General features: G+C 39.5%; 1 protein-coding gene across 7 annotated transcripts in view; it reads right to left on the reverse strand.

The window, feature by feature from the left end:
- Positions 1-20,740, reverse strand: part of LOC138948964 (transient receptor potential cation channel subfamily V member 5-like) — a 72,830-nt gene that overhangs the window by 19,279 nt on the left and 32,811 nt on the right. For 4 of the 7 annotated variants that reach the window (XM_070320643.1, XM_070320646.1, XM_070320645.1 and 1 more), the window contains 6 exons: positions 19,134-19,285; positions 18,032-18,141; positions 13,428-13,576; positions 8,447-8,563; positions 6,431-6,559; positions 4,420-4,504 (listed from right to left, as the gene is read on the reverse strand). In XM_070320643.1, coding sequence (XP_070176744.1) covers positions 4,420-4,504; positions 6,431-6,559; positions 8,447-8,563; positions 13,428-13,576; positions 18,032-18,141; positions 19,134-19,285 — 742 coding nt within the window. Of the gene's footprint in view, positions 1-4,419; positions 4,505-6,430; positions 6,560-8,446; positions 8,564-13,427; positions 13,577-16,090; positions 16,237-18,031; positions 18,142-19,133; positions 19,286-20,740 lie in introns of those variants that run through there. The other 3 variants (XM_070320647.1, XM_070320644.1, XR_011450132.1) reach the window with 2 other exon arrangements.

Here is a 20,740-nt window from a genome sequence, read left to right on the forward strand (position 1 = left end):
AACAGTTATCTTCCATAGTTCAGGGTCAAGGTCACTTCAAAATATGTATACAATCCAACTTTGAAGAGCTCCTGTGACCTTGACCTTGAAGCAAGGTAAACCAAACTGGTATCAAAAGATGGGGCTTACTTTGCCCTATATATCATATATAGGTGAGGTATTGAATCTCAAAAGCTTCAGAGAAAATGGGAAAAATGTGAAAAATAGCTGTTTTTTAGGCAACATTTATGGCCCCTGCGACCTTGACCTTGAAGCAAAATCAAGATGCTATGTATGTTTTTTGGGGCCTTGTCATCATACACCATCTTGCCAAATTTGGTACTGATAGACTGAATAGTGTCCAAGAAATATCCAACGTTAAAGTTTTCCGGACGGACGTCCGGACGGACGGACGGACGACTCGGGTGAGTACATAGACTCACTTTTGCTTCGCATGTGAGTCAAAAATGGTTCACAACATTGAACTGAATATCCGGAACAAGGATCAGGTAGGGAAGGTAAAATGACAGAAAAAAACAGAACACTTGACATTTAAAAAGTACACCCAAGAAATTATAGCTCGAAACAAAAGTAAATCAAAAAGAAATGGAAAGAAAAACATCAGGTGTCCACTCAGAATATATGGGTTACAAGCACATTGTATAGTTCTGAGTGAATCCATCTACACTAAATAGGTTCGACCAATTTTGATTTCACAAATTTTTCAAGAAAAAAAATTAAAAATGCAAGAAAGAGACAATTACATGCACTCAAAATTTAAAATAAAATTCAAAGAATTTAAAAAAATGGTTAAAGCTATTTTACAGATTCTTTCTGTGCTTTTAACAATTTTTTCAGGATTCAAAGGAACCAAACATATTGCTCCAATGATTACTTTCGTCCCCATCAAAAATAATCTGGCAGGACAAACTTTACATACAAAAAAGACCTTTGAAGTTAATATTTGGGTGTCAACAAACAAAACTATTATCACAGATACGCAATTTTAAACAGAACAAATAAAACTATCACAGATATGCAATCATAATTATTAAAAAGTGTGCAAAATAGATATATAACAAAGACATTTACGAACAGTTTCAACAAAATATAAAATTCTCATTTCAGGAGGGATTGGTGACTAGCATGGATTAAATTAGCAATGTTTACGTTCGTTTGTTTAAAACAAGTGTAATACTAATAGGTCAGATGTAGAACATGCTTTCAGAAAAATAAACCTTTGATATAGATGATTATCATTATTCTACATGAAATTTTCTAAAAAAAAAATACACCCACAAACACACATAGTATTCAGTAAATCTTCCTTTTTTGATCTACCAAGGGAGTTTTTTTTTCTCCGCTTAAATGTGCACCCAGAAGGAGGGTGTAGACGTTCTTGCAAAACACACACACACACACACACACACACAAATGTGCAGAGATGCTTATACTGTATACATCTGCAGATAGACCGCCACAGAATAACTTAACGTCCATAACAACATGTCCGGTAAGCTGCCAAATAAAACACACTAACAACAACACATAAGAAGTTAGGTTGAATTTCATCCGACTGGACAGACATCACATCAGATTATCAAAATAGTGGAATATTCTTTTACAGGCAACAAAACACTCAGATCTAATTCATTTTCCACCCAACATTTACTTTTAGATTTCTTTCTTCCATACATGGAGTCCAGACAATAAAAAGACTTTTTAAAAAAAAAATCTTCTTCTTCTTCTTCTGCGTTCATGGGCTGAAACTCCCACGTACACTCGTGTTTTTGCACGAGTGGAATTTTATGTGTATGACCGTTTTTACCCCGCCGTTCAGGCAGCCATACGCCGCTTTCGGAGGAAGCATGTTGGGTATTTTCGTGTTTCTATAACCCACCGGACTCTGACATGGATTACAGGATCTTTTCCGTGCGCACTTGGTCTTGTGCTTGCGTGTTCACACGAATGGGGATAAGCCACTAGCAGGTCTGCACATAAGTTGACCTGGGAGATCGAAGAAATCTCCACACTTAACCCACCAGGCGGCCGCGGCCGGGATTCGAACCCTCGACCTTCCGATTAAGAGGCCGACATCTTACCACCCCGCCACAGCACCCGTCCAAAGTAATTCTATTAGGTGAGAGCACAAGTGGATGAAATACTACAAGCAGATAACATTGTTCATTGGCTCTATCGACGCCCGTTTTTAACCACTTGCTTCCCTTTATATGATAAACCGTCCATAGATCGTCGTTCTCCTGAACTAACTCCTTAGTATGTCATCGAGAATAGAGGATTTTGGGATATCCTTTCATGCGCCTTTCGGCGATTGGTCAATGCATTTTGTATCAATAATGTCGGTCTCGCTTGAAATTATCGCTTCTTGATATTGCTTTCCAAATTTATACGAAGTGACCGGGAGCGTAGGGTCAGTTACTGAACTAGCCCCGAACAGTGAGATATGGAGAACAGTACACAAATATGAACGAAGAGACTTGGAAACTCGAGTCACTGAGTCGTCACCACGCTCGAGAACTGAAGTGTAATATTTGAAGTTAAAATCTCCCTCGACTACAGTGCAACAAAATAGCTCAGTCGGTCGAGTCCCCGATTGACGGTGCACTAGTCCTTACTTTTGTGGTCCCGGGTTTGATTCGCTTCGAAGGCAATTATATTTTTATTTTTTCTGAACTCGTAATTCTTGTATTTTATTCATTTGCTTCATTCCAAACGGTTTTCAACTTTTTCTTGTTTTCTTAACTCTATATACTTGTATTATTTTCATTATATTTAGTCAAGTTTTGACTAAATATTTTAACATCGAGGGGGAATCGAAACGAGGGTCGTGGTGTATGTGCGTGTGTCTGTGTGTGTGTGTGTGTCTGTGTGTGTGTGTGTGTGTGTAGAGCGATTCAGACTAAACTACTGGACCGATCTTTATGAAATTTGACATGAGAGTTCCTGGGTATGAAATCCCCGAACGTTTTTTTCATTTTTTTGATAAATGTCTTTGATGACGTCATATCCGGCTTTTCGTGAAAGTTGAGGCGGCACTGTCACGCCCTCATTTTTCAACCAAATCGGTTGAAATTTTGGTCAAGTAATCTTCGACGAAGCCCGGGGTTCGGTATTGCATTTCAGCTTGGTGGCTTAAAAATTAATTAATGACTTTGGTCATTAAAAATCTGAAAATTGTAAAAAAAAATAAAAATTTATAAAACGATCCAAATTTACGTTTATCTTATTCTCCATCATTTGCTGATTCCAAAAACATATAAATATGTTATATTCGGATTAAAAACAAGCTCTGAAAATTAAATATATAAAAATTATTATCAAAATTAAATTGTCGAAATCAATTTAAAAACACTTTCATCTTATTCCTTGTCGGTTCCTGATTCCAAAAACATATAGATATGATATGTTTGGATTAAAAACACGCTCAGAAAGTTAAAACAAAGAGAGGTACAGAAAAGCGTGCTATCCTTCTTAGCGCAACTACTACCCCGCTCTTCTTGTCAATTTCACTGCCTTTGCCATGAGCGGTGGCCTGACGATGCTACGAGTAAAATGGCATTGCGTTTCATTCTGTGAGTTCGACAGCTACTTGACTAAATATTGTATTTTCGCCTTACGCGACTTGTTTTGATTTATCCCAAAGATTTTGAGTCGTGTATTGAAAATCGAAATAGGTGCCATTGAACAGCTTTCCCACAATCCCATATTCTATTTTTAGTAATGGATATTCCCAAGGAAAGGTCAAAGGGCATATGTATCATCGCATGTCGACTGCTGGTAATTGTACTTAGCTGCTTCTATTATGATAGGCATCTGGTGAGAGATATGGCAGTCAGAAAGTAAGTGTCCTCAACATGTTCTGTTCGCCACTCTCTAAAAGGGTTTGGGATAAGGTTCACTTCTCCATGTTGGGAATACACCTGCATGCAATCAAGACAATACAAACATCTGTGAAGGTATTTTTGGAGGTATGAGATATCATATGGCAGTCTTTGACAAAGTAATTGTCCAACAAATATTGTGATTCTTCGTTTCCTGAAATGAGTTAATGTAGTTATTCCGCCATCATGCTAACCCTTGTTTTGTAATTATTATGATTGCTTAAAATAAGCATTATATGCTTGAGTATGTAATCATCCTTGCATTGTTCTTGTCATGATTAAAATTGAATAAAGTTCTGTTTAAACCAACAAATATTGTGACCGCCATTTTTGGCAAGAATTTGGAATTGGGTAGCCATTATAATCCCTGTCAGGAATCAAGTATGCAGTCAAGACAATTAAAAAAGATTTAACATTTTAGCTATTTCTTTGGGCTCAAAAATATGGCAGTCTGATGATAAAGTATGTGTCATCTAAATATTTTGTTGACCATTTTTTGCAAGGTTTGTGAATATGGTTGAGGGAACATTCAGCTTACGCATTGTATTCTTCCGCTGAGCCATGGTCTTCTGCTGGATCTTGTTCTGGATCCTCAGTCTCATCAGCTCGTCCTTCTCCTTCTCCTGCAGACACAATTGATGTCCATTGAACACAGTGTGAACACTTTACAGTAGAACCCCCCCCCCCCCCCCCCCAATTTGTTTAAAAAAAATTAAGATCCTTGACGTGTCGGGTTTCGACTTAACTTTTGTGTTTCTTTCGGGTAACGTTCCTGACTTTGTTTTTTGAAATTGGTTTAATTCAAATTTGTGTAATGTTAAAGGCACAGTAAGCCTCCCGTAAACCATCACAGATACTGTCAGGCTTTTACACACAGTAAAAACACCCTTCCATTTGAATGCTCACCAAACGGGAACATCCTAGGTGCCCTACGTAAAGAGCAAGCAATTTTTAAAGAATTAATTTTGCGCGTTGTCTCGGACACTTTTTGGACAGTGGGGCGTTTCAGCTAACACGAAGACCGAGGCGGGTCACGCTCGTCTCCGCGAAGCATGCGACCGTAACCTAACTTTTAAAATCTAAATAATAAATTGACAGCTTGTTACACAAACATTCTTAAATCATAAAAGAATTCTTTTTTCATCAAGACAAGATCAGTACAATTCGAAGTTTTCAAAGTTTGAAAAAAGAAAAGCCCGGAAGCAGGGTCACGCAAGGTAGTGGTTCTGGTAACAGACGACGGTTTATGCATATCGCCAGTTCCTCAACAGTCAAAAGCCATCGCTAGAGTTCTTGTGAACCACAGCCGTTTATTTCGTGCATTGTGAGAGGTACATAATAACGTGCTATTGCAGATAAGCTCACATCGAGTCGCATTCAAATTACTAACTGACGACTACATTGTGAAAAAGGGAAACTAGATCACACGGGTTCACGATGGCTCCGGGGTAAGATAAACCACGCAAAAATAAATTCTTTGAAAATTGTTCGCTCTTTACGGAGAGCACCTAGGATGTTCTCAAGCGGTGAGTGTTTAAATGAAAGGGTGTTTGTACTGACTGTGTAAAAGCCTGACAGTATCAGTGATGGTTTACTGAAGGCTTACTGTGCCTTTAAACTTGTGGGGTCCTGATTTGGCCTATATGGTCCGCTGGACCCAAAAAGCAACAACTATCAAATCAAATCAAAAAAAAATTAAGACTTAAAAATCTGAGAAAAATCTGGACTTAGCTCACTCTGCCTCATAAAGACAGTTTGCCTCACCATCTCAGATCTGGTCAGACTTTTTCATGATGAGAGAACTTCCCTCCACTTTGGTCACATACCAAAAATTAACAGCATGGGTTACCCTATCTCCCCACAACAAGCAGTCAGGGTGTTGCTATTTGGTACATGTATATGTAACCAAGTTCGGAGATGGTCTATTCCCATGTAAAAGCCTAGTGAGATCTCAAACAGTGAAGCAAATGTTTTCACAAGACAGAGTAGGCCTTTAAAAGGGAGGGAAAATGCATAGCTGTCAAGCTCTTGAGGACTCTTACCATAACATTTTGCTCACAAAACCATAATTAAGCACAAAAACTCATAAGAAACAAGCAAAAGTGCAGAAGTCATCACGTTAAACACCAGAAAAAAAAAATCAATCTCATTTGATTTCACGCCAGAAAAACAAGGGTGCTATACTTACAAGAGGTTATGAACAGAAAATCAGAAGAGCAAGGTCCTTTATTAGGAGTTCTTTATGTTTCTTTGCTTCTTGGGCCCCAGCGTCTTGGGACATGTGACAGAACTCCGGATGCAAGCTTTTTGAGCTGACTCTTTATAGTTGCTTGGACATTTAAATAAGTGTAGATTTTTAATTTTAGAATTCAAGGTACTGTGATCAAGGCCAGGTATATATCTTGGGAACGGCAGATATATTTGAGAGAAATGAAGGAAAGTAACACAGCCCCTACAAAAAGCGAAAAGCGAGGTTGATTTTTCCTTGCAGAAAAACACACGTACTCCCCAAGGAAACATTAGTTACCAAAAAGTAAATAATCATTTACCGTCTGGTGCCAGCGGACCACAAAGACTCGTCCCTTGCCGTCAGCCATGGGCTGTGTGTACTTGATCTGTTCCAGAACGCGTCTACGCGGCGTGACACTTTGCTCGATCATCAGCACGATCTTTGCCCACTGAAATCATCACATGATAAGGCATTCAATCGTTTCTTTACAACAAGCCCTGTCTCAGCCCTGTTCTAACCATCATTATAATTATATAATACTGATGTATCACTGAGCACTTTTCTTTGTCTGTTGCAGACCTGTTTATCCCTAAAACATTGCATGTGTATTTTCTGGGAGCAAAATGAAGCAAATGTGTAGTTTTGTAATTGAATGTGTAGAATTTCTCGTCGACCTATCACAACAAGAACAATGATTGCTACTTTTTACCACATGTATTGATTGACTGACGGAAAAATGGGAATTGCAGACAGTGCAATGAGCATGATGTTTTCCTTTCCGCGAAGACAAGGCATGGGTAGTCCTGATGATATTTTGGCAGAAAGACCTGGTTCGGCGCATTGCTCGTCTTTTTCTTTTTGGTCGGTGGCCTTTCGGAGTCATTCTCTTCACAGTTCTCATCTTCACTTTCGTGTGCTCTGCGTTCAGCCATTGTGTCAAAACGCCCGCATGGTTTGGCAGTAACGCTTTCAGTTGTGCCCGGCATTTGCTTGGAGAAGCCTATTCGGCATTAACAAGCTGCAACGCAACGCCCGTGGGCGCTTTACGCGCTGCACGCAGCAAACGACTGCTGGCCGAAAACATGGATTGGAAAATGGATCGGTCAAGGGAGATGAAGAAAATTACGGATTGTGATATGCGTAGCCGAAACAATACCGTTTGCGTGCAGGGACGGGGCGGTGTGAGAGCACAACGGGACAAGGAACAGGTGTAAAGACGAAAAAGAAAAAAAAAGAAATTTTTTTTTAATTTTTATTTTTTTTAAATACCGTTTGCGTAGAAAACGACAGACTTGCGTAGTTGCGTAGTATATTATTCAAATTCGTAGTTTACTACGCTCAATGTGTAGTGTAAACAGGTCTGCTGTTGTATCCTGTGTCATATTGGTGAGTTATTGGTTGGAACTATTAAGCTGATAGATTAAAGCAAGCAGTCGTAATGTTTTGCATGGGGACTACCGTAAACTACCTTGTATACACCCAGTATCGAGCAAACGCCCACCCCCTACTTTTGGTCAAATTCTGCGCACAGGATACAGTACCTAGTAAACGCCCACCCCCCAGTTTCAATCATTGGAGTAGACAAGAAAAATTAAAAAAAAGATGATTTAGTCTGCTGTTATTGTTGTTTTTCAATTGTTTCCCTTCCTTGGAAAATGTAATGTTTGGCGGAGTGGACAGAAAAAGGATTCTAGAGTGACTAGAGAATCGCGATACATTTTTGAAGCATCGATCTGGGAGAAAAAAGAAGAAACAAAGGCTTCATCTTGGACGGGAAGTGATGTCTGAAGAGGTTGATTTAGGTGTTCTTGGATTTCTTGACCAAGAACGTGTAGAGGGCCGTGTCGTCAGGAACAAAGATCTTATGAAGTTACAAACTTGTTAACAGACACTAAAGCAACAAGATTATCTTCGTGGTTTGCTTGCAGAATTCGTGTGTGTGTGTGTGTGTGTGTGTGTGTGTGTGTGTGTGTGTGTGTGTGTGTGTGTGTGTGTGTGTGTGTGTGTGTGTGTGTGTGTTTGTGTGTGTGTGTGTGTGTGTGTGTGTGAGTGAGAGAAAGGAAAGTGCTGTGCAATAACGCATCCTTTGAACACTTCTATGCCAAAAGATAAAAATATCGTTATTCTAGCAAAGGGTATAGTACCTAGTAAATGCCCATCCCAAATTTCTGGGCAAAATTGGTGCATAGGGGGGTGGTCGTATACAAGGTAGTTTACGGTACTGGTCATGTCTAATCAGAATTGGTCTCCACCCTGTACTATCATGGTTATACCTTGTCACAATTGTTCTTACCATCGTTAAAATAACTCATGTATCACTGGACGATCCACTGACCTGTCTGAACCACTCTTTCTGCGTGTTGGACACCAGCTCGTAAGTGTTGCCCATCATGGCGATCAGCATGTTGACCAGCAGCAGAGTGACCATGATCATGTACACCATGAAGATTATCTGTAACACACAACTTCAGTACAGTCACCGTGAAGCTGCTGGTTGTTGGCCCTGGTTCATGCAGGGCTGGGGTTAACAAATGAGGGCAAGGAAGAGAGGTTAGGTAGGCTAGAGTGGGGTGCGTGTGTGAGTAGGCAGGGAAAAGGGATAAAGACAAAACAGAACAGAACAAATAATTTTAGGAAGCAAGACAAAGCAAGATAAAGAGAGAGAGAGTTCATTTGAGGTTCAGACAGACAGAGTGAGTGAGTGTACACATGCATGCACGGATGCATGCATACATTTATCTGCGAGCATGGGTGAGTGTGTGTGTGTGTATGGGAGAGTCAGTCAATGTGTGCCCGAGACAAAGTATATGCCATTCTTCTGTAAGCAGGTATATTCGCGGAATTGGCAACATTTTTGTCCAATATTATGCGAAATCGGCAACGATTTGCCGAAAATGCGTAAAACCTTCTAAAATGTGCCCATTTTACGAAATCGGCAGCCACTTTTTGGTTTTAAAGTTCTCAAATGCCTTGGATATTATCACACTATAGAAAGGCAGATACTCGAATGGATAAATATCGCAATAATCAATAAGTTATGGCAAAAAGTGTAGTTTTCGTGCATTTCCGGAGTTATGCTCGACACAGACCAACACCGACCATAGAAACGATAACAGGGAGGTAAGGCAATGTTAATGCAATGTTAATGCAATGTTCTGGTGACACAGTAAGTAGCAGACTGGCTGCCGCTTTTGCAAAATAGGCAATTGTTAGAAGCCTTTATGCATTTTCGGCAAAACGCTGCCAATTTGGCGTAATGGGCAAAAATGTTGCCGATTCTGCGAAATGGGCATATGTATATTCACATCTCACGGCTGTTCCGAGCTTGTGTTTTAGTGTGAGTTAAAAATAGCCCAGCAGAGGGAATAGTTTGGCTTCCAGCAGCTGCAGCCAGCACACTGTTAAGCTCGCTTGCCTGTTATACCCAACTGCTTCCGCGCTATACTGGGAGATTGGCCTGATCAGTGCATAGTTGCTGTGTTATCTCTGCTGTGGGGAAAGCATAGGTGCTCAAAATAGCCTGCAGCTAGAGTAGCAGAAATGAAGCCCTTTGAACAGCCGTGATCTGCATATCATTTCATGACCAGTATTTGGCCTTCAGAATTCAAAAAGAGACAGGCAGACACAGAAAATGCAGGTGATTTGCTTAACATTGCCATCCATAAATAATACACATTTGCAGTAATATTAGTTAACATAATTGTACACATAATAAAATGTAAGATATGTACCAGCAATTTGTCAGTGTTTGCCAACGCTACAAATGTTATCTTAAACATTCTGGACAAAATATTCATTCAGTTCATGCTAAGGCCTAAAAAAAAAATAGGTGTGGTTACGGTAACCCGACCTACCCTATTTTTAGGGGCTGACCCTATAACTTTTTTTTACATTTGTCAAAAAAAAAAAACAAAAAAAAAACGAGTGCAGAAAACGCAATGAGAGCGAAAGCACTCGAGTCGCACACTTATTTCCCTGTCAAGTAGGTTTAATTTGTACACATAAGAAAAAAAAAGTAAAAAAAAAAAAAAAAGTGATTGGCCTACCTTCCTACCCTATTTTTTGGGCTATGTTACCTTAACCACACCTATTATTTTTTTTTTGCCTAACACAAAACGCAATGCTTAATGCTCAGTCATTTAAAATCTATTTTGCAATTAGACAGTTAGATAGTTAACACGCATGCTTCAGGTGCAACATCAAAACTGAACACATCACATATCCACCTGTTCTGTCAGTTAAGATTTACATGCAGATAACTATCATGCAGCTCAATGCAAATAAGGTTTCGTGCAAACAATTTTCTTTAAATTTTAATCAGCAAACCAAGATTATATTCATTCTGTACATATACTTCTCTGCCAACCTTATCGATATATTTTTCTTTTTTTCTTTTTTTCCTTCTCGCTATCAAATCAAACACATTCTACTGAGTGAAGGGACTGCTTCAATATGAGTTGGCAAAAATGTTGAAAGCTAAAATTAACAGCTACTTAGCTATAAGACAACATTAGACTTTATGCAACAGGGGGGACTAACTGAAGCTTGTTTAAGACTATAAGACATTTTAAACACTCTATTTTTGCTATAATAAGCAACCCATATACAACATGTAAGACGGAAAGTACTTAAGATGTACACCAGATTTAAAATCGGATGGGGGGGAAACATTTGACAGAATTGTTCATCGTAATATATATATCCTTGGTTTCCACAGTCACATGACCAGTACTGAAGGTTGTTTTTTTCTCCCCAATCTCAAGTTGATCACATGTACATTTCTTTCTCCGCAATCAGTCCACCATTTGTCTTAATTAAACCGCAATTAAATCAGACTTTTCTATTGTGCTTTCAGGCTTTTCTTCATTCACTTTTCTCTCTCTCAAACTACTATATTTTGTTTACAAGGTCATTATACATATGCTATGCTAACAAATAGCCCAAGAGTTCAAGGTAGATAATACCTAAATAACCCTGGACAGGTGTTTATACCTCTACGTGAAAATGATTTTCAGTGGAACCCCCCTTTTAAGACCTCAACAAATCTGATTTTATTTATTTATTTATTTATTTGGTGTTTAACGTCATTTTTAACCACGAAGGTTATATCGCGACGGGGAAAGGGGGGGAGAGGGGATAGAGCCACTTGTCAATTGTTTCTTGTTCACAAAAGCACTAATCAAAAATTTGCTCCAGGGGCTTGCAACTAGTACAATGTATATATTACCTTACTGGGAGAATGCAAGTTTCCAGTACATTAAAGGACTTAACATTTCTTACACACTGCTTGACTAAAATCTTTACAAAAATTGACTATATTCCATACAAGAAACATTTAACAAGGGTAAAAAGAGAAACAGAATCCGTTAGTCGCCTCTTACGACATGCTGGGGAGCATCGGGTAAATTCTTCCCCCTAACCCGCGGGAGAAATTCAGGTCTCAAAATGGATCAAGTAAATGTTGTAGACGTTAGTCCAAATAAAAATATATGTTGGTTTAGGGTAACCCGACCGACCAAATAAAAATATATGTTGGTTTAGGGTAACCCGACCGACCCTATTTTTTCCCGCTGACCCCAAAACTTCTTTTTCATAAATTCTAAAAAAAAAAACGCCAACTTTTGGCACATTTTGCGAACCATACTGAGACTAAGGGTAGTAACCTCCTTTAAAATCGACTAAAGTTAAAGAATAAAGATACAAAAATATTTTAAAAAGCCGACCTACCTATTTGTTTTGGTCACGTTACCAACATATATTTTTATTTGGCCTTATTAACAGAACCCCTGGAAAACTTCAGGCTCTTGGGGGTGGGGTGTCGGGCGGGAAGGGCGGAAGGTGGAGGGGGGTTCTCTAAGGAAGGGTTCCCGTACGAAATGAACATATGAACATATAAGAGACATATAAGAAACCTATAAGTTTCTTATAAGAAACATATAAGTTTCATATATGACAAGTAAAAAGCTATGTATGTCAGTTGTAGGAATAGGTTTCTTATAAGTCTCTTATATGAAAAAGACCCCAATTCATATAAGAATCATATATGAATCATATATGAGAACCTGCACTTCCAGAAACCTATAGTTCTCTTATATGTTTCTTATATGAATCTTATATGACTCTTATATGAATCAGCACTTAGTTTCTGCATAGGAGAATTCAGGACTTAGAAAAAATATTGGACAATGCTGAATTACTGGCAATACTGGCTTTCATATATGAACAGGAAGTGGATGGTTTGCCTTGAGCATTATCTCCCCCTGACTGAACGGCCATCTTTGTGACAGCAGCTCTGTGAATGTTTAGCAGAAAATCAGTGAAAGAGCAGGACTAAAATGCAAAGTTCTTACAGAAATAATTGGACTTGATGTATGAATATGTGAAGAGAATGTTTATATCATGCTGATGTTTGTGGGTGGCTGGCAGCAACAGCTTGACACTGACAGGTTTGTGTTTATTCAAAATCCAGAATTTCCCTCCATTATTTGTTTTACTTTACAGTTCTGGTTCTGCATCAGGTGATCAAATCATGTTTACCAGCACTACTTTGGTTCAAGCAACAAGAAACTGTGACAGCTGTGCATATTCAAGAAAATTATTTGTGGCTGTGTAACTTGTTTGTTGTTTCTTGTTCATAATTTCAAGTTTCAAAGTTATTGGATTTGAAGAGGACAATGCATGTCTTACTCCTCTTCTTGTGACCAGTGATTTAGAGATCTGTTTGTTTTTGCCCTCAAAATAAACACAACTTCAGTAAAGATATGTATATATACTGAACCAAAAGGTATTTTGCAGTTGGATTCATTATAATTCAAAGTCAAGACAGTTAAATTGGGTTAAGCAGGTTACTGTTGCTGTTATTTCCCTTGTAAACACAAATGTAGGTCAAGGTCGTGTGTCTAGTATGAGACATATAAATATCATATATGAGACATATAAGAATCCTATAAGGGAGATGTAGGTTTCATATAAGATTCTTATAAGTCTCATATATGAACATTTCATATAAGAGACCTATAGCTTTCTTATAAGAGAATATAAGATTCATATAAGAGACCTATATGAGCTCAGGTTATAGGTTCATATATGATTCATATAAGTTTCTTATAAGAATTTATCTCATTTGCATTTAAAATACCTATAAGCCACATATATGAAATTGTCATACAAGACTCTTATAAGAATCTTATATGAAATGGTGTCCAATTTCTTATAAGAACGTTTCGTACGGGTTCCACTGTAGCCTCACCCACTAAAAACCTCATTCAAGAGTTTACCTGCATGGCGTATTTTCTATCAGTATCTCGATCACTTACTTTGGTCAGTTGTACGAAGGGTGAGGGGAGGGTCTCAAAGTAAGCGTACAAGTCTTCAAAGTCGCCGACGGACATTGAAAACAGCCCAACCGCTGACTCCAACCAATGGGAGAAGACAACATCTCCACCCCGGAACGGGATATACATGGCTGTAGTGTAAAGATTACCGTGCTCACAACATGGACACAACACTCAACACAGCAAAGTGCACAACTCATCTGTTGTTTGAACCTATCACCGAGGAGTAGGTACCTCATGACTGATTGGATTTAAAGAAAAACACATCCTTATGGAAATATTGGTGATAGTCAAATCACTTTGTCAAAAAACAAACACCATCTGTTGGTTATTTCCAAATGACGTCTAATGGAATGCTATGATAATTTGACCAGTCACAATCTAACTCAGCAAACAAGCCTGGGAATTCATGTCTGGAAGAATGTAAGTAAACAGTCATTGGTGTACGTACTTCTCAGTGCTATATAGGTCTATTCCTGTTAAAGTGCACAACTGCATACTTCGGAGTGCAATTTCTTTACCAGAATAATCACAGCACACATTCTATGATCAATAACAACTAATATTCATTTAAAACAAATCAACATGCATATTCATGAGATCTATTTCGTGACAAAAAACAACAACCCTGTTTTCTTGCTTTGCCTCTTTAAAGCATTGAAGTTGCTTGCACATGCGCAGCAAATATATCCAAACATCAAAGGCAGATTTAACAGATGCTAAAGAGAACTTTAACACTGCAAAGAGCTCTCAAAGCCCAAGACTGTTCGTAGGGAACAAGAAATTTACATGAAGAATTAATAGTCAGTACGAACCATATCACTGAAACGTTTGTTTGTTTGTTTGTTTGTTTGTTTAACGCCCAGCCGACCACGAAGGGCCATATCAGGGCGGTGCTGCTTTGACATATAACGTGCACCACACACAAGACAGAAGTCGCAGCACAGCTGCTTCATGTCTCACCCAGTCACATTATTCTGACACCGGACCAACCAGTCCTAGCACTAATCCCATAATGCCAGACGCCAGGCGGAGCAGCCACGAGATTGCCAATTTTAAAGTCTTAGGTATGACCCGGCCGGGGTTCGAACCCACGACCTCCCGATGACGGGGCGGACGTCTTACCACTAGGCCAGCGTGCCGGTACTGAAACGTTTAATAACCATCCAGTCTTATGGCTTAAAGTCTTGGCATGTTTATTAAAAGTTTCAGTAATACAGTTACTTCCTTCCAGCGTTTCCAGCCTGGTAAATTCCTTTTTCCCTGGGAAAACGGCCTATTTAGAGAGCTCGCAATCATCAGGCTATCAAAGATGTTTCCTCAATGCAAGAAAAACATCTTAACTAAAAGCTCATCCACAGGACTTGTTTCCTAAGTGTACTATACATGTAAGCTGGTACATACACATAACACTTAATGAACGCTAACACAAATACATGTATATACCCAAAACATTATCATGCACTAACCCACACAGTATGCCATATTGTCACATAGTCCAATATCAATAAATAGCACCAAATGGTATAGCTGAATATAATTAAGTTCTTTGCAAGCAAAAATAACAACCGCCAAACTACTTGCAAGCATTAGCATTGGCACTAACCCACACAGCATGCCATATGTCACATGTCCAATATCAATAAATATCATCAAATGGTATAGCTGAATATAAGTTCTTTGCAAGCAAAAATAACAACCGCCTAACTACTTGCAAGCTTTAGCATTGGCACTAACCCACACAGCATGCCATATGTCACATGTCCAATATCAATAAATATCATCAAATGGTATAGCTGAATATAAGTTCTTTGCAAGCAAAAATAACAACCGCCTAACTACTTGCAAGCAACCATCATGCAGTACGTGTATGAGCTGAGACTAAGAAGAAGGAAACTAGAAAGCAGACACCCAGGACCCACATTAACTTAAAAGTTAATGCGCAGCAATATTAGTGATCATGCAATGACCATGCAAGATATCATATTTGGAGGATTTGTGCTGCTAGCTGTTACTCATTTTCAAGCCCCTCTGGCCAATCCCCCCTTTTTTTGGGGGGGAGGGGGGGGTTGTACGTGGAGGTAGCAATTAACTTTTCTTAGAAAATCACTAATCCAAGTCAATTTGTCAAAAATGAATCAAAACGGGGATTGAAATCAGATTCATTCCACACCATTTTTCCACAGTGTTTGTTTGTTTGTTTGTTTGTTTGCTTAACGCCCAGCCGACCACGAAGGGCCATATCAGGGCGGTGCTGCTTTGACATTTAACGTGCGCCACACACAAGACAGAAGTCGCAGCACAGGCTTCATGTCTCACCCAGTCACATTATTCTGACACCGGACCAACCAGTCCTAGCACTAACCCCATAATGCCAGACACCAGGCGGAGCAGCCACTAGATTGCCAATTTTAAAGTCTTAGGTATGACCCGGCCGGGGTTCGAACCCACGACCTCCCGCTCACTGGGCGGACGCCTTACCACTAGGCCACATTTTTCCACAGTGAAGCAAACTGTCAAGCAAACAGTGAAAATAACAGGAAGTGCACCAGCAAGGAAAACGGTGCAGGTCAGGAAACATTAAGAGTAAAGAGAAACTTCTAGGACAACAGCAACAACCAAACACAAAAGATGAGCTTTTTTACTTTTCCCATGATGGGGTATTTGGTGTCGACAAACGAATCATAAAAGTCAGCAAACTGGCCCAAAGACATGATGAACATGCCCATAACAGACTCTCCTGGACTGACAAAGGAGCTGCCCTCTACCCCTTGGAAAACAATGTACATGGCTGGAAAAAAAAGCAACCACAAAGCACAAGGTTAAAGCCATATGTACTCGATGACTATACACGCTAATTGCTTTACCCACAGCTGGAGACATGCTAAATTAAGTTCCCTGCAAGATATTGTGGTCTAGGACCCCTTAAATGTTGAGATATTTGAATTTTTATTTTGATCTAGATCGTCCTATTTATAGATTTGCCAACAGAGGTAGCGTTGACGCAAGGGAAATAACTCCGCGTCTTTGTTGACATCCTCATTTTTTCAGAGGCTAGAACAAGCTGTAATGCATGTATATGGTCCGCGCATTGCGACATATCGTCATTATATGGCCTTATGATGCATTTGACATCGATTGTGGGCAAACTACACATCGTAAACACGGGAGCGAGTTAGTAAGCCTTTAAAGCCGGGCTTTTCATTGATTAGTGACTGACCAACCACAGGTCAGAAAGTTAGTGGGGGAGGGGTCTGCAATCAAAAGCAAACAATTAATATAAAAACAAAATTGTTTACAGATTAGTTTTGGAGAATGAAGTATCTAAACTGAGGCATTGAAGTGAATGATTTCAAGAGTAGAGACTTCGACAAACAGAAAATAAAAATTGGGCAGATACAATTATTTGTGAAAAAGCAGACAGTTAAGCCATTTAGGGCTGTGTCCGAAAATACTTTTGAGAAAGATCAAAGAAAATGACGATTCACACAAAAAAAAGCTTGTAAGAAAAAAAGCATTATTAAAGGAGCTGAAATAAAGTTTAAGTGACTTATTAAAATGAATTTGTTAACATTTACAGAGAAAAAAAGCAAATGAAGGCAAATGTAAAACTTGCATCTAACCAAAAGCAAAACGTTATTGTATTAATTAATCTTCCATTTTTAAGACCAGTTTCATCATTCACCCAAAAGGGAATCTAACCAGAACAAAGTTGCAAAACTATAACATATTAGTCAGCTAAGTATGGTACACATGCATCTGTCGATTTGTAGCCTGGATGTATATTTCTGGCATGCAGCAACATGAGTTACTAGCCTACTGGTACTGTTACATGCTTTATAAATGCACCAAAAACACCACTTCACTTCACAAGACATGACAATTTTCTTCACAAGATTCTTCACAAGGTTTTGCATTCCATATTTCGTTTCATATAATGATTCATGCTGATGTGCATAAATGCATTACAAAAACATTCCCATTTTTCACCATGCAGGTCTCATTCAGACACAGGTCAAGAAATACCACTGACATACTCACAGCATGCCACAAAACAAAGGTCTAGCTTGTATACACATGTTGTTAGTAAAGTATATATTATGAGCTAATTCCATATCTGTATAGCGCAAAATGCATCCGCCATGAATTTATCTCCTCGATCCTCCTCCCCACCCCCAAGCTTGCAGCAAGCATTGCATGACGAATACTCTGTTATGGAGGTTAAAGTAATTCTTCTTCTTCTTCTTCTGCGTTCGTGGGCTGAAACTCCCACGTACACTCGTGTTTTTTGCACGAGTGGAATTTTACGTGTATGACCGTTTTTTACCCCGCCATTTAGGCAGCCATACGCCGTTTTCGGAGGAAAAAGTAATTCAAAAACCACAACCCATCCACCACACCTACCCTATTCAAGAAGCATTTAAATTATATTGCAGTCAATATCAGCCCTCCCGGTGGCCACTCCCCCCCCCCCTCCACCCGCCTCTGTCTTCTTTCTACACTTTGCTGCAAGAAATGTCTGCACTTATTCCTGTCTGACAGTTACAGTGACAGCAAGGACTTAATCGTATATTAATGCTACATACCTTGTGAAAAGCCGATGACAAAGATGGCATAGATGATGAAGAATCTCAGCAGGTCTCCCTTGATCATGGAGTAGATCATCGTCACAAAAGGTCCAACAATTTTGAAACCTCTGGTAGGATGAAAGAAAATAAATACCAGTCAAAATGCACTCAGAGATATGAAAACGCCAGAGCTGCATCAATATATGTAAGTACAGTTGAACCCAAGGGAACGACAAAAAGTGGTCGCTATGGACAGGTGGTTGCCATGGAAGGGTGATTTATAGAGAAAAAACAACTTCAATTTATTTCAATTCAATTCAATAAAACTTTATTGTCTGAATGTAACAAACACAATTTTTTCTTTTGGCTCGTGTATAACATCACATAAAAACACACTCTCAGAACACATAGGCACATACAAGAACACATCAATACACACATAACCCAACCACACATATCCATACCCGCACCCTCACATTCATCCTCGTACGTTCTCTCGTTTATCCTTTAAGATCATAAATACATTATGGTTAATATCATTGCTAAATTATCTGGGAACCTTTGTGGTGGCTGTTGTGAGTAAATGGTTGTTACCAAGAGGTGGTCACCAGGGCACGTTCGCTGTACTTTATTTTCATTTTTCTACAGGCAGGCCCTATACTTCATCAGTCTGTAAAGAGACTACAATATCTCTAAACAGCGCTTTGCCTCATTTGTTAAAGATTCTCACAGACACTTTCGAGGCAACCCTGTAACAATGTGTGTTTCTGTGTTTGTTCTGTAAAAACCAGTCTCGATCTAAGGACTATAATGTCCGGTCAGGAATAAAAACTTGTTCTTCAGTGTATGCACATGGTGACTGTGTGAACTGATGTGCTAGTTAGAGTGCCTTGGAGAATGCGGCAATCATCCTTTTTTGAGAATGAAAGTCGCTTTTTCATTTCATTGGTTGTTATTCTCTCAGGTGCCAGGAGACTGGTTCTGAATAACTCTCACTTACTCTATTACACCCGTAGTATGCATTTAGAGCGCTTACTAAGTTACTTCCCTTTGTTTATCAGATAATTACTTGGACCAATCACAACTCTTAAACCTTTATTAATAATTGAGAGTAGCTCACCGACAGAAGAAGAGGAAGTAGGGGGCAGTGCTCAGGATGGCCAACACTCCCATGATGTCTTCGTACTCATGAGCGCAGAACGCTCGTCCAGGTAACATGGCCACCACAAACATCGTGGACAGCAACATCAGTGCTTTGGCCGGCGCCCCTTTCTGTTTACATGGAAAGGTCAGGACTGATGAATGGCTGGACAAATATTGGTGGAGGGATAGACCGATTGGGTGAGTGGTAACGCACTTGCGAGTTCGACCCTGGATCAGGGCGTTAGCAATTTTCTCCCCCCTTTCCTAACCTAGGTGGTGGGTTCAAGTGCTAGTCTTTCGGATGAGACGAAAAACCGAGGTCCCTTCGTGTACACTACATTGGGGTGTGCACGTTAAAGATCCCACGATTGACAAAAGGGTCTTTCCTGGCAAAATTGTATGGGCATAGATAAAAATGTCCACCAAAATACCCGTGTGACTTGGAATAATAGGCCGTGAAAAGTAGGATATGCGCTGAAATGGCTGCGATCTGCTGGCCGATGTGAATGCGTGATGTATTGTGTAAAAAAATTCCATCTCACACGGCATAAATAAATCCCTGCGCCTTGAATATGTGCGCGATATAAATTGCATAAAAATTAAAAATAAAAATGAAAATAAATCCCTGCGCTTAGAACTGTACCCACGGAATACGCGCGATATATTAGCCTCATATTGATTGATTGATTGATTGATTGACAAACAATAATAATAATAATACAATGAAAACAGTCAAACCTGTCCATAATCACTAACCAAGGGACTGAACAAAACTTGTCACTACAGACAGGTGGTAGATATGAGAAAGTTTGTTTGTTTCGTTCATGGGCTGAAACTCCCCCGCCTTTTACGAGTGTGATCGTTTTTTCGTGTTTCTATAACCAACCGAACTCTGACATTGATTCCCGGATCTTTTCCGTGCGCACTTGGTCTTGTGCTTGCGTGTACACACGAAGGGGGATAAGTCACTAGCAGGTCTGCACATTAGTTGACCTGGGAGATCAGAAAAATCTCCACACTTATCCCACCAGGCGGCCGCAGCCGGGATTTGAACTCGCGACCTTCCGATAAGGAGGCCGATGTCACTATGAGAAGGTGAATCATATTGTAAAGACTCTCATCGTTGATCATTTGGGATTGTCATAAAGGGCAGGTGGTTGTAATTGAGTGGTGGTCTCGGGCAGGTTTCACTACACTACAATTGAACATTTTCTTTGCCACATCTAAACCTGCCTGTCAACAATTATAAACTTACATTTTGAGTAAAAGATTATCAAGACAATAAATACAGGCAAGCAGAAGTACATGCGTCTGTAGCTCACATGATGGACACCAGATTGATAGTGAGGTAGATGGATGGATGCGATGCTTTATCCTACATACCTGAGAGAGACCACTCATGAGATAACATTGTATATATCATGTAAATGACGTCCTGTCAATTTAATCTGGCAGGGATCTGCTTTTTTACTGCTTATGATGCCAAAGTCACCGAGACAAACGTAATTATGGAAACACATTTGCGCATGCTGTTTCCCCTGGAAGAATTTTTAGAACTAACACATCATGCTACACTTCCTAGAG

This window comes from Littorina saxatilis, linkage group LG15 (assembly GCF_037325665.1).
Source record: "Littorina saxatilis isolate snail1 linkage group LG15, US_GU_Lsax_2.0, whole genome shotgun sequence".
In the NCBI taxonomy this organism is placed as follows: domain Eukaryota; kingdom Metazoa; phylum Mollusca; class Gastropoda; order Littorinimorpha; family Littorinidae; genus Littorina; species Littorina saxatilis.